This window comes from Fukomys damarensis, unplaced genomic scaffold (genome assembly GCF_012274545.1).
Source record: "Fukomys damarensis isolate Sample0158 unplaced genomic scaffold, DMR_v1.0_HiC HiC_scaffold_6, whole genome shotgun sequence".
NCBI classification, from domain to species: Eukaryota; Metazoa; Chordata; class Mammalia; order Rodentia; family Bathyergidae; genus Fukomys; species Fukomys damarensis.
In genome coordinates this window covers 9989903-10004492 of record NW_022900918.1, presented here as the reverse complement: position 1 = coordinate 10004492, position 14590 = coordinate 9989903, and the positions used below count along the sequence as shown (strand labels likewise).

The following is a 14590-nucleotide window of genomic DNA, read 5'->3' as shown; positions in this document are numbered from 1 at the left end:
TTTTAAAAAAAAAAAAAAAAAAAAAAAAAAGAAGACATCAAAATTAAAGAGGGAAAAAAGATTTTAACACCTGGATAAGACACTCAACTTTGAATCTTCTGGCAACTAGGATATAAAGGAAACAAAATTAGTTTCCATTTTCTGACCAAAAGAAAGAAGGATACAACTTTATCTATAGAGACAAAAACCTTCCTGGAACTAGTGTAAGCAATTAACATCCCTTTTTTTTGTCTAAATGGGACTAAGGAGAAAGCTCCTCCCCACTTTTGCACAGGAAAAACATGGATTTACTTTAATTTTGAGGATATGCAATCATGGTTGAATTAGTCAACACTTACCAGCATCATTTCCATCTGTAATAATGGGGACAGTAACTATTTACCAGTGGACTGAAGGAAAGAGTAGGTTGTATAATTTATGTAAAGTACTCAGTAAACTGCTTTGAGTAATTTTACAAAACAAAAAGAGACTGAATCAGCCTTTATTTTGATCTTTTTTTTCCCTCGCCTGTGGTACTGGGGACTGAACCCATGGCCTTCACACTGAGCTGTTTTACCACCACTTTTATATTTTAGTTTGTGACAGGGTTTCACTAAAGGCACTAAACTGCCCAGGCTGGACTTGAACTTTTCATCCTCCTGCTCAGCCTTCCAGACTGCTGGGATTTTCAGCTTCCCCACCGTGCCTGGCTGATTTGCTTTTTAGAAGAGCACAGAGCATACAATACCTTGTGACTTACTGGAAGGAATTTTGTAAATAGGTGCAAATATTTTCACCCCAAGTGGAATATGTGAGACAAAGATTTTTTGTGGTGCTGGGACTCAAACTCAGGGCCAAGTGCATGCTAGGCAATTACTCCAACACTGGGCCACACGCAGCCTTCCCTACTCTGCTTTGTGACTTCATTAACCGTGAGAGTTTACAACAGAGAGGTGTGCAGAGGCACAAGACCTCAATTCAGTTTAGGATCCCTGCTTTTTTTTGGGGGAGGGGGAGACTGCTTTTTTTGTGGGGAGACAGGATTTCTCTATGTAGTCCAGGCTGGCTGTGAATTTGTGATCTTGCCTCGAACTTGTTTTACTAAGCTTTAATTTTTATTTTGCTTTGAAAAGAATAAAAAGCTGTTTTTAGATGTTTGGCATCATGAAAAGCCCCCAAATTAAATGACGATGATGATGATAATAATGATGATGGTTACTCTATGGTACTGGGGATTGAACCAAGGATTTTCACACTGAACTACATTTTCAGCCCTTTTTGTAGTTTTAAATTTTGACAGGGTCCGGCTGAGTTCACTAAATTACTGTAGCTGGGCTTGAACATGGGATCGATCCTCTTGCTTCAGCCTCCAAGCAGTCCTGGCTAAACCCCAACATTAGATTATCAAGCCATAATTACTCAGGTGAGGATGCACTGTGAAATGCATAAAAATCAACTATAAATATTAATCAGATATGTAGTCATACAAATATCACTAATGTCATACAGGAATAGGAAACTTCTATGAGTAGTTTCATCTTGCTAGTATTTAATTTTTATGCTTAAACATATTTTCTTCTCAGCCCACTAAATAAAACTTTTCAGTTATTATTTGGATGCACGAGTATGTGTTTTCAAGTACAATGTACAAAATACATAGAATAATATTATGTATATTTTAAGAGTCTAGTATAATCCTTTAAAATCAAATCAGAATTGTAATTCTGGAAAAAAAACCTCACACAACTCCATGAGAAAAAATGTAGTTGATAAAACTGCATACATATTAGTACTGTAGTTAGTCTCTCAAATATTCAATTTTAAGGGCCAGGGATTTAGCTCAGTGGCACTGTGCCTGCCTCACAAGCTCAAGGACTTGAGTTCAATCCCGGGTAACAACAACAACAAAAAATTCCATTTTATAAACGTGAAAATTCTATACAGTATATGAATCAAGTTTCCACAGGGAAGAAATAATTAATTGAAGGCAAAATTATTTATACATGTTAGGTACAGCCTAGGATATCAGAAGTGAGAATAAATATTTTTACAAAAGTCCTACATAGCTGTTTAATCTGTTCTTAGATCATCTACCTAAAAGTCCCTCCTAAATCCTGTCCAGGGATACCTTCTAAATGCGTTCACTCATTAGAAGACATCTAAAAGAACTTACTCCCAAACTCACTCCGCAGGTGGAAATGACCTTGCACTCCCTCTGACAGTTTCCGGGATGTGTGCCTTTGAACTGCTTCTGGTCCTAATCTACTTTTCACCTCTCTCAGTATAATTCTTCCATTAATTTATTCCCAAACATTTGGTACACTTTTTCCACAGTAGGAAACAATGTCTTTAGGACAGTCATAAATCAACGAACTGCTTTAAATATTTATTTTTTAGAACAACAAAAAGGTAAAAAGATGGCTACAAGAAGGCAGTGATGTGTGAAAGTGCTCAGGACCTAAATACTAGGTGAAACTATTTACCACATGCTGGTGAGGATACGTAGCCATGAAGCTCTCAAGTGCTGAAGGGAGAACTGCAAAAGCGCAGTTACCTTGGAAAAGCCCAGCAGTTCCTTAAAACACACACCTCAGCAAGGTTCACCTCAGCGTTTGTGCTGCAAGGTTTATATGTTCCTGAGAGACGTGGAAATTTATGTTTACACAAAAACCTGTACATGGTTAGTTGCAGTTGCTTTACTTCTATTTTATAGTGTAATATTAACCTAACTATATATTAACAATAGTTATAGTTAATATATTATTTTAAATGTCCCCAAACAGAAACGACAACTCCAATGTCTATCGAGTGGTGAATGGATTAACAAATGAACATCAACACAATAGAGTGAATATAATGGGCACAGTAAGTGAAAAGCTAGACTTAAAAGGCTACACATTGTAATTTCATTTGTGTGACATTCTGTAAAAGCTAAAACTGTAGGTATAGAAAACAGATCAGTGGTTGTTAACGTAGGAGATTGGGGAAAAGGGTCAACTACAGAGTGCACGGGAGACTCCTTGGGGTGGTGAAATTATCCTATAACTTGACTAGGGTGGTACAGTATTTACACAATTCTATCAGAAAGCACAAAAACAAAAAAAGTGAATCTTACTGTTTTTATATTATATTTTAATAAACCTAACTAAAAAACAAAACAAAACAAAACTGGGTATGACTTCGGGTTACTAACTGGCTTTTGGCAAGCCATTTAAAACTAATTTTTCCTTCTATAAAATGGAAATTATTTTAAAAAGATTTTTGGTAAGAAACAAAAAAACTCTATGAACATTAAGGATCAACAGGAATATTATATACTGGACACTGGGTATGAAATGATAATAAGAGGCTGGGAATTTAGCTCAGTGGCACCGTGCCTGACTCGCAAGTACAAGGTCCTGAGTTTGATCCCCAATAGCAAAAGAAAAGAAAAGAAAAGAAAAAAAAAGATACATAGGAGCATAAGAGCGAGGTACACTAAAGAAATTTACTGTCTCATAGCAGAAAGAGATACATCAGATAATAATTAAATGATACAGAAATTCAGTGACAGAGAAGTGAACAAATCAATCCTGGTTAATAAGAAGGAGCATTCTAGAAATACGAATTAACTCTACAAAACAGTATATCCCAAACTGATCACAGTGAGATGCAAATATAAGAAGTAATTAATAAGCACAGTCACTATTTTAAACAAATCATATCAATAATCTTAAACCAATATGGATTTTTGAAAATACTTAAAATGGTAAAAATGATTACAAAATGGAAGAAGTACCTCACGATGATTTAGAAGTTGTTCTAAATCTAATGCCATTTGGTTCTTCATCTGTAGCAAAGCTGATTTTTCTTTATTTAAATTGCTGGAAAAAAATTCAAGTTTTAAAAAAATGATCACGTTAGTGTAAATTTAGTTAATAAACAGTAAATAGCAAAAGAGTATAAACATAAATCTAGTCATTTGAATTAAAGATTAATTAAATTTGTAGACAAGAAAGATACCAGATCAGCTACTGTACTGTTTAATTTAATGACTAGTCAAGTTCTTTAGTGAGAGGATTCTTTCTTTTAATAACCATTCGACAATGCAATTGAGATGCTTTCTGAGAACACTTTTCTGCCTATTAGGGGCATAAAAATCAGGGTTTTAAAGTTGACTTCTAGCTGGGTATGCTGGTGCACACCTGTAATCCCAGCACTAAGAAGCTGAGGTATGAGGATCAGTTGAGAGTTAGAGGTCAGCCTGTGCTATATAGTGAGTTCAAGTCCAGCCTGAAGTACACAGGGAGATTCTGTCTCAAAAAATAAAACAGAACAACAACTACAAAAAATTAAAGTTGACTACTTACTCCTGAAATGTAAAAATAGGAAGTGGGATTTATCTAAAAGGAAAAAAAATGTTTATATGGGCAAAATATTAAAACATAAGATACTGGAAGTCAAATCACACACACACACACACACACACACACACACACACACATATATGTATATCCTTAACGTTAAAAGTAGCACTTTAGAATTTACCATGTTCTAAATTACTATGTATATAAACAAGTTAGGTTGATGAGTCAGTCTGGGGTAAATGATTTCTATTTTCAGTTTTTTCCCCTTGCATCAGTGAGGACTGAACCTCAGATCTTCACACTGAGCTGTACCCTCAGCCTTTAAAAAAAAATTAATTAATTAATTAATTTGTTTATTTTGGTACCAGGGATAGAACTCAGGTCCTTGCACTTGCGAGGCAGGTGATAGAACCACTGAGCTAAATCCCTGGCCCTTTTATTTTTATTTTTGAGACAGGGTCTCACCAAGTCACTAAATTGCCCAGGCTGAGTTTGAAATTGTGACCCTTTTCCACAATCTCTCAGAGAAGCAGGATTACTGGTATGAGCCACCACACCTGGCCGCATTTGGCTTGTTTTCTGAAAAAAAAAGGTGAGAAGCTATTTCAAGATCCTAACAGTAAAGACATAGTAATATTTCAAAACAGAAATATTTAGGACCTGTTTTCTATTATCTGTAGTTTTATTATTCAACAGAGAAATTAAGTAGAACAATTACATGAATTCTAAGACTACTAGAAAAAATCTACTCAACCAGCACTATACAATAATTAAGAAAAGCAGTAATACATCAAACGTTGAGGAAAAATTTGTAAGGATAAATTTAATGAGAATTATTTTGCTGAAGAGGTAAGGTATCTTTAAATCATACTTTAAGAAAATGGAAGGCTACCAATTATTTCAATACTAGGCAGTTTTTCTGTTTTTTTTTAATTTGAGGAGCACTAGCAGGCACTCTAGAAGAACTGCTAATTCCAAGGATTTCAGAAGGAAGAGCCTACATATTCCTTCTTCCTAGTAACTGGGAACTCTCTCAGGAAGCGTCATAGTTTGTCTTCTAGAAGACAGACCAGGTACAGGGCTGACTTCCGTTTCCAGCTGGGCCACTGACTCAACTGTGTGGTACAAAGCATAACACACACCACACACTGAACCTCAGCTTTCACATCTGTAAGAGTGGAAAATATTCATGTGTGTCACAGGGCTATGTGAATTATTTAATGATTATATAAAGCACTGAACGCATAAAACTCTATAAATGCTATACAGTATTACTAACTTAGATGAAAAACAGGCATCACAGGAAAACAGTAATTATGTGCCAATAAAGGTAAGCAGCTCAGCAGAAAAACAAACTGACTTTCAGAGTTAGGCGCCAGGGATCCTACTCAGCTGAGGAGTTGAGGAAACAGAGTGCCCCTCTCAGCCACAGACCCTACAGCATGGGAAGGATCAGATGTTTCTGTGACTCTAAAAGTCTAATATATCTGTAGCCGGAATCACTTTGGAGATAAAAGTTTTCTTCAAAATTAAAGTAAAACCAGTGAATAGAACTAGGAATTTATGAGGAACACACAAGTGTCTGTATTCACATACAAGTGTGCTTATCTGCACACCATGTAAACCCAAGTTCACACGCCAGACACACGTACACAAACTCTCCCTCTCTGTTCAGACAGTACATAAAATGTAATACAATGGGGATGGAATGTTAAATTACAGGATTTTGACCAGATGATTTTTTTTACAAATGCTTCATATGGAGTGTTTAACTTTTCAAGAATAAAGTAAATACTCTTTAGTCAAACAGCCCCTCCCATATGGAATTAAAAAGTAGGTGGATAAATTGACTTACAGAGCAATTGTGTCCTATCTAAAAGATGTCAATTTATCACAAATACTACGGACCCTCTAGACAACATTTCTTTGATTAGAATATGTGAGGACATACTTTTGATCTTAGTCTTTGTTATAATATACTCAGACCACAAAGGACACAATGTTTGACAAAGTGGGTCTCTAAATCTTCGTATGATGATTATTACATTCACTGTTCTGCTAGTACATGTGATTACTCAACAGAAGTTTAGTCTTTGTTAGACACATTTCATAAGAGTGGAAACTTACCTTAAAATATACAAAGCTTCTACGTGTGACTCATAAAATAACTACAAAACAAATCTCCTTATAAGCACATCTACCTTGAACGGTATATTACACCCATAATTGTTCAATTCACTGTTAATTATTACTTAGAAATTCACGTTTATGGTTCTGTTTCACCTGCCTTATGAAAACATATTCCTGATATATTATTTCTTAACTTCCTGGATCAATATACTCTGGCTTAGCCTTGTACGAGAAGTTGACAATGTGGTCTTTTTTCTTTTTAACTACTAGTTAAGAATAAACTGACAACAGGGAAAGAAAATTTATGCTAATTCTTCTCTTTCCAGGCTTCCTTCTGTTCTGAGGTAGAGATCAAACCCAGACTGTCTCTTGTGGCTTGGCAGAGGAAAGTGAACAATACTACTCTTAGAATGGGTTATTACTGTAATGACAGGGGAATTTAAAGCAGTTACCAGTGACAGCTCAAATGTTAGCTTTTAACACATCTGTAACGACTTTTTTCAGGGTGAATTTACTCTCTTCTTTGTAGAAACTGAACATATTGCATAAGTGGCTAAATTTGCAAAAGATGAATATTGTATAGTGGTATTGTTTATTCTAAGAAAAGCATAAAATTATTTGGTTCTTTATAGGGCTCTTATTTTATAAGTGAGTTTTTTTTATATTCATGGCTGATACATTCTTTTTTTTTTCGGGGGGGTGGTACCAGGGATCGAACTTGGTTCCTTGCACTTGAGAGGCAGATGGCAACACCACTGAGCTAAATCCCTGGCCCTAAACATTCTTTACAATTAAAATCAACCCTACCAAGAGAAAATAGGAATTTGACTCAGCTATGACTTTGGTGGGTATCTTTCCAAAAGAATTAAAAGAATCATACTACAGTGATATATGTGCACCTATGTTTATAGTGGCACAGTTTGTAATAGCTAAAACTTGGAAACAGCCCAACTGCCCATCAACTGGAGACTGGATAAAGATGTGATTTTTCTATAAAATGGAGTACTACTCAGACATAAAGAATGAGAAACTAGAAAGATTTATAGCTAAGTGGATGCACATTGAGGCTATACTCTTAAGTGAAATTATTAAGTTACACATGTGTAAATACTGAATAGTTTCTCTGGTGTGAAAAAGTAAAAGTGTAAATAAGGATTAAAATGTTAAAATGTATAACTGATATTGTGTAATAGGAAGAAAAGTCTAAAAGTAGAGGAAGTGGGAGGGGTAGAGGAAAGGTAAAAAGGAAAAGAAAACACTTGTGAAAAGGAAAAACATGGAAATAATGTCTTTGTAAACAGGGAAGGGTGGAGGGGTTGCGGGGAGGGCTAGAGAATGGGGAAAAATAAGAAACTGATAAGTCATGTATAGGTACAAGATCCCAGTGATGAATGTAACTGTGTTGTATACCTAATATGTACCAATAAACTTAATAAAGTTAAAAAAAAGAAATATAACTTGGTTACCCCTTTGGATGACAATCTTATGTTTGAATTTTGAATTAATAGAGGATGAGTGGAGGGGAAGTAATTTAGCGAATTTCTCTGATGTGCCAGAAGCTTTATACAGTGTTCTCCTTTGCCACTCCTTGAGATTCACATTAATTCCATGCTTCACAGACACATTCTCCATGAGAAAAGAAGCCAGGCCGATGTGTACTCAAAAGCCGGGATGACTCCACTCCAAGAAACCCACTGGCTCAGAGCAGGGGAAGAACCAAGCGCACACCCTGAGGGTGTGCAGGCCCGGGGACACATGGAAGCAGGCACCTCAACGGCAGCCTCTCAGTGCCACCGTCAGACTACTGAAGACTGCACATTTTCACTTTGCAAGGTGATTGCATTGATTAAGAGCAGCGTTTCATGTTTTAAAATAGGAGTTCGGAATGTACTGAAATGTACAATCAATTTATGAGACCGTATTAAAGGACTCAGATATTTAGCAAATAAAACTTTGGTAGTTACTGCCATAGTTGGTATAGCTTTTATACTTACTGTCCTTATTAAGGAAGCCTTAATTTTTGCCCAAATCTAACATATTTTAAGATCATCTCTCTCTCTTTCTCTCTCTCTTTTGGTACAGGGATCAAACTTGGGATGTTGCACTTGTGAGGCAGGCGGTGGAACCACTGAGCTAAATCCCCAGCTGTAACCTATTTTAAGAAGTATCTGTTAGGTTTTTTTCTTTTCTGTTTTTGTGGTACTGGAATTGAACTCAGGGCCTCATACATGCTAGGCAAGAAATCTACCAATGAACTATATCCCTAGTGGTTTTCTGGGAGATGGGCGTTGGAGACAAGGTCTTACTATGTAGTTCAGGCTGGCCTTGAACTCACTCTGGAGCTTCAGCCTCCCAGGTGCTGGGATCACAGGCATGTGCCACTATGTCTGGCTGTCCCTAATGTTATTTGTCTATTATTTAGGTACTGGGGATCAAACTCAGGACCTTGTGCTTGCAAGGCAGGCAGGGGCACCACTGAGCTAAATCCCTGGCCCCCAAATGTTTTTTAAAGCTTTTATTTTGAAAGATTCATAGAGTCATCCAAACTGGACTTGAACTTGCAATTCTCCTGCCTCAGCTTCTGGGTAGCTGGGATTACAGGTGTGTACGACCATGTCCAGCTTATTTCTCCTTCTTAAAATAATCATCACTACACACACTTGTTAATGGGAGGATAGACACTAATGAAAGCAAACATTCTTGAGCAACTACAATGTCTAGGCCCTATGCTACATATATTATAAAACTCACCAGCACAGCCACATCTGTGAGGTGCTGTTAACACCACTCCTACTTTGCAGATGAGGAAGTGGTTTTCCTCTTCAATACGATAGCTCTCAGTCACAGTAGTAGTTACAATTTAATTTAGTTATAACTAAAAATGTAGTTCATCAGGAACTCTAGCCACATTCCAAATGCACATTTACCGCGATGGCAGCGGACAGGGGCTACTTTTACATCATGAGAAGTCCTATGGACAGTGGAGGTTTGCATCTCACCGACCTGCCCCACGTCAAAGCCAAGTACTGTTCTGGGCTGGACTGATTGATCGATTGATTGATTTATAGTACCGGGGATCAAATTTGGGCCCTTCTGCTTGTGAGGGAGGCGGTGGAACCCATGAGCTAAATCCCTGGCCCTGGACTGGATTTTAATCCATGCAACCTACCCAGAGAGCCTGCAGTCCCTTTTAAAATATTAAAAAAATAAATAAATAAAACAAAAACCAAGTTTAGTACAGAGTTTCTAAAGAGAGAAAAGACAAAAAACTTATATCTATCACCCAGCTTCAACAATTATCAACTCAAATCCCTACTTTTAAGTACTATTCTACATTGTTTTTTGACTTCACTTCCTTAATTGTATTAATTAATGAAAAATTATCCATATTTGGAATAGAACAGGAGGCAATACAACATAATGGTTAAAGAGTACAGAATTAGGAAGTGGATTGGTATGGATTCAAATTCTGGCTCTGCTGCAAAGCTGTATGCTCCTAGCAAACAAACTGCTGGCTGGGCATGGTGGTGTATAATCTATAATCCCAGCACTCAGAAGGCTGAGACAGGAAGACTGCCATGAATTTGAGGCCAGCCCGGGTTATAGTGAGTTCAAGACCACCTTGAACTACACAGTGAGACCCTGCCTCAAAATCCCCCCAAAATAGAAAAAGAAAAACCAAGACAAAATACCCCCCCAACCCCAAACAAAACAAGTTACTTAGTAACTCTTAATAATGGTGGAATTTGTTCATCTTTATAATTCTCTCCTACAGTTAGCTATTATTTTCCTTTTAATACATTTCAGCCATCTTCATTCTTAACAATATTAGTGTACAAATAATATTTAAAGGTAATTATAGGGCTGGGGATGTAGCTCAGTGGTTCTACCACCTGCCTCGCAAGCACAAGGACCTGAGTTCGATCCCCAGTACCGAAAAAACAAAACAAAAAAACACTTAAAAGTAATTATAACAGGTAAATTTTCCAAGTCTCTCTATAGTTTAAGATTGTAAACTATAATTTCAAATATAAACATGTAACAGTAAAAAAAAAGTTCAATTAGAGGTTTCTCCCTCAATTTTCCTGAGATACCCAAATGCCCAGTAGATGATGAAAGACATTATATCTATTGTTTCTGATATATATTTATAATTGTTAACTGATAAATATAGTGAAACATAAGTAATTTTAGCTTTAATCTAAAATAAATTATTACTTATTTTGATGTTCAAAACACGATTTTAAATTATTTATCATATTATCAAAAAATTCATATCATGAGCAACGTTCTGGACAAATTATTTTGGTGTGGTAAAAATGAGAGATGAGAATTATTCTCATTAATCCCTCAATAAAAATCCCACTTATACTTTGGAGTTAATCACTAATAGTTTACTTATTTGGTTGTACACTTTAGAAAAAGCAGGATTTAATTTTTTTCATTAAGTTTATTGGTACTTGTTAAGTATACAGTGCAGTTACATTCTTTGGGATCTTGTACCTTTACATGACAGGTCTTGGTTCTTATATTTTCCCCATTCCTTGCCCTCCCTTCTCCCCCTTCACTCTTCCCCATTTACAAAGACTTTGTTTCCACTTTTTCCTTTTCTCATATTAGAAAAAGCAGGATCTAATAACCAACTTCTCGTTTTCCAATTTCTTAATACTTTTTATTCCCACCTAATTCCTTGCTCTCATGTTTACAATGGGTTAATAATTTATCCTGAAAAATTTACATTATCATAATAAAATGAGAATTTTATAATAATCTTAGAATATAATAAGCCACCTAATCATTCATCAATTAAAACCTTTTTCAAAAAACAAAACAAAACAAACACAACACATAGCATCAAACCTATTTCATTTAAAAAAACTAAAATGATCATGCAGATGAACACGTAAAGAATTTGAATGACTAACAGATGGAGTGAATCTTCAGATCAGGTCTCAAAAAGAAAACAATTCTAAACTAAGGAAGTAAAAAGAATTTATTTGTTTACATTGAGATAATTCATGGGTTACTTCATGTAAGTGTCACGGAAGAAAAGCTTAAAAAATTCCTTGGCAAAGTCAACATGAATCTACGTCAGTGTGTACGTTTCACTTGTAAAAGCCACTTTAACTCCACACTGGATCTGTACATAGTCTCCCACTCGGGGACCAAGGACAGGACAGTGCTCCGTGCTGAGACTTCAGACCCCAAGGTGGGGCATCAAAACACCTGATGGGGATGTCATGTGGTTTTTCTAAGACAAGTTGAAGTCTCACTGCATTTAAGATCATCTTCATTATGAAAATCTCTGCTCAGTTTACAATTGAAATTCATCTATAGTAGCAATATGTTTACAGTGCCTTTACTGCTCAAATGAAAGAGGTGTAGATGGCTTACCTGACATCTTTCTCGAGCTGTGTGATTGACTTCATCAGTGAATCAATCTTAGAATCTCTCTGACGTACCGAATCAATCAAGTATCTGTAAGGTTGCTGAGTTTGGTTTAACAGCGAATTGGCTCTGTCACGCTAAAGAAACACACATTTCATTACGTTTTAGAAAATCTGACAACAAACTAAAATCATTAAAAACTCTCCAGCACAAACTAGCTAAAAATAAGGATCTTTCATTTGAATTTTATTTCTACTGAAAATACACAATCATAGCATAATTTGGCAATCTGTCTTCTTCTTTTCCCTTTGGTGGTACTGGGGATTGAAAACCCAGGGCTTTTGCACCGAGGCCCTGCACATCCCTGGTGCTTTTTATTTATTTTTAATTTTGAAACAGGGTCACGCTGAGTTGCCCAGGCTGGGCTTAAATCTGAGGTCCTCCTTTAGCTTCCCAGACTACCAGGAATACAGGTGTGCATCACCACAGTGGCTGATTTAGTTATTTTCAGTTTTTATTTTCTTGCTTTAAAAATATATGACTTATGTACCTGATGACTATGTATAAATTTTAAAGTTGTGGTGAAGACATGAAGTTTACCACTTTAAACATCTTGAAGCACACAATTTGATGGCATTAGGTATGCTCACAATGTGGCACAGCCTTCAGCACTGTCTTCTCAGGGGAGGCGTTAGGGATCGAGTCAAGGGCCTGGTGTGCGTTAAATGCGTACCGTACCACGGACACCCCAGTCTCAAAGCATATGCTGAATCACTACTAAGTAGTTTGCACACACTCTGTGATGTTTTGGCGGTGGTAGTGCTGGGGATTGAACTTGGGGATCTTAACCACTGAACTGCACCCCCAGCTCTATACTACCTATTTCCAGAACATGTTCATCAGCCCAAACAAACTCAGTGCCCATTAAGCAAAAACTCCCATTGTCCCTCCTCGGGTTCTGGCAATCTCTATCCTACTTGGTGGCTCTAGGAATTTGCCTGTTCTGGACAGCTCAAAGAAGTCATCCTACAGTGTGTGCCTATTGGTGTCTGCCCTTTTCACTCCTCAGTGTTTCCAGGCTCATCTGTCTTGTGCCATGTAGAAGAACTTCACCCTGTGATGCTGAAGAGTATCATACTGTACGTTCGTAGCATATTTTGTTTACTGTTTACCTACTGATGGACACTTGAGTGTTTTTGCTTTCTGGCTAGTTTGAGTAATGCTGCTAGGAACCTTGGTGCACAAATACCTGTGTACTCTGATTTCAACTGTTTATAGAGTATCTACCCGGCAGTAGGTGGCACTACCTAATCCCATATTTAAGTTTCTGAGGCACTGCTGACTGTTTTCTACAGAAGCCATTTAGTTCCATTTTATGTTCTTCCCAACAATCTACTTAGTTCCAGCTTCTCCATATACTACCCAACCCTTGTTAGCTCATGTGCAAGAGGCTATTATATTTCTTTGGAGAAATGTCTACTCAAGTCTTTTAATTTTTTTGTTGTTGAGTTACAGGAGCTCTTTATATAGTCTGGAAAATAAACTCTTACTAGATATATAATTTGCAAATATTTTCTTCCCTTGTGTGGGTTATGTACTCTCTTAATAATGCCCCTTGAAGCACAAGTTTGTGTGTGTGTGTATGTAATATATATATATATATACACACACACATATATACATGTATAATATGTATATATATATACATACACACACATATGTATATATATAAAATGTATGTCTCACACTTTGTAAAATGGGTTATACAGATTCATGGATTCCATGGACAGACTCACACATGCACATAACATACAGGTTCATTTTCACTGTCTCCCCATTTTGCCCTCTGTACTGGCCTCACTTCCATTTTGCTTGTATGGATTCCCCACCTCCTGTTCTTATACCCTTCCTCCTTGTTTCCCTTTTTTTTGGTACCGGGGATTGAACTTGGGACCCTCTTCTTATCTAACATAGTTTCCCTTCGACTTTCCTGTCATCTTTTTAAGAGTCTACATATTATGGAGAACATGAGATATTTGTCTCTCTGATCCTGGCTTATTTCATTCAACACGATGTTCTCCAGATCTATCTTCCCGCAAATGACAGTTTTTTGTTCTCTCACTGTGCATATATATCATATATTCTTTATCTGTTCATGCTGGGCATCTAGGCTGGCCTCACATTCTGGCTACCACAAACAAGGGTATGCAGGGATCCCTGCTGACTTAACTGTTTCAGGTATATACTAAGGTACAGCTGGATCACTTGATCTTAGCCAAACGGCCGAGAAGCAATGATACAGCTAGATCAAATAGTAGCTCTAGTTTGAGGTTTCTTTTGTTACTGGGGATCAAACTCGGGTCCTTGTGCTTGTGACGCAGGCGGCAGAACCACTGGGCTAAACCCCTGGCCCTAGTTTTAGGTTTTTGAGGAACCTCCATACTGATTTCTACAGCAGCTGTGCCATTTTTTTACACACCCAGGAGTAGTATAGAAGTGTTCTTATTTCCCCATATCCTTCCCCATTTTTTTTTTTTGTGGGATTGAACTCAGGGAGGGCCTTGTGCTTGCAAGACCAATGTGGTGCCGCTGAGCTAAATGACTGTCCCTTGTTTTTTGAGGCAGGGTCTTGCTATGTAGTTCAGGCTGGGCTTGAACTCACTATATAGCTCAGGGTGGCTTTAAACCCACAGATCCTTCTGCCTCAGGCTGGGTTTATAGGCATGCACCACCATGCCCAGCTAATG

The 14590-nt window shown here is 37.1% G+C and overlaps 1 protein-coding gene across 2 annotated transcripts in view; it reads right to left on the bottom strand.

The window, feature by feature from the left end:
- Positions 1 to 14590, bottom strand: part of Pibf1 (progesterone immunomodulatory binding factor 1) — a 203252-nt gene that overhangs the window by 32512 nt on the left and 156150 nt on the right. For both annotated transcript variants that reach the window (XM_010622334.3, XM_010622336.3), the window contains 2 exons: positions 11850 to 11980; positions 3758 to 3842 (listed from right to left, as the gene is read on the bottom strand). In XM_010622334.3, the coding sequence (XP_010620636.1) occupies positions 3758 to 3842; positions 11850 to 11980 (216 nt within the window). The remainder of the gene's footprint in view (positions 1 to 3757; positions 3843 to 11849; positions 11981 to 14590) is intronic.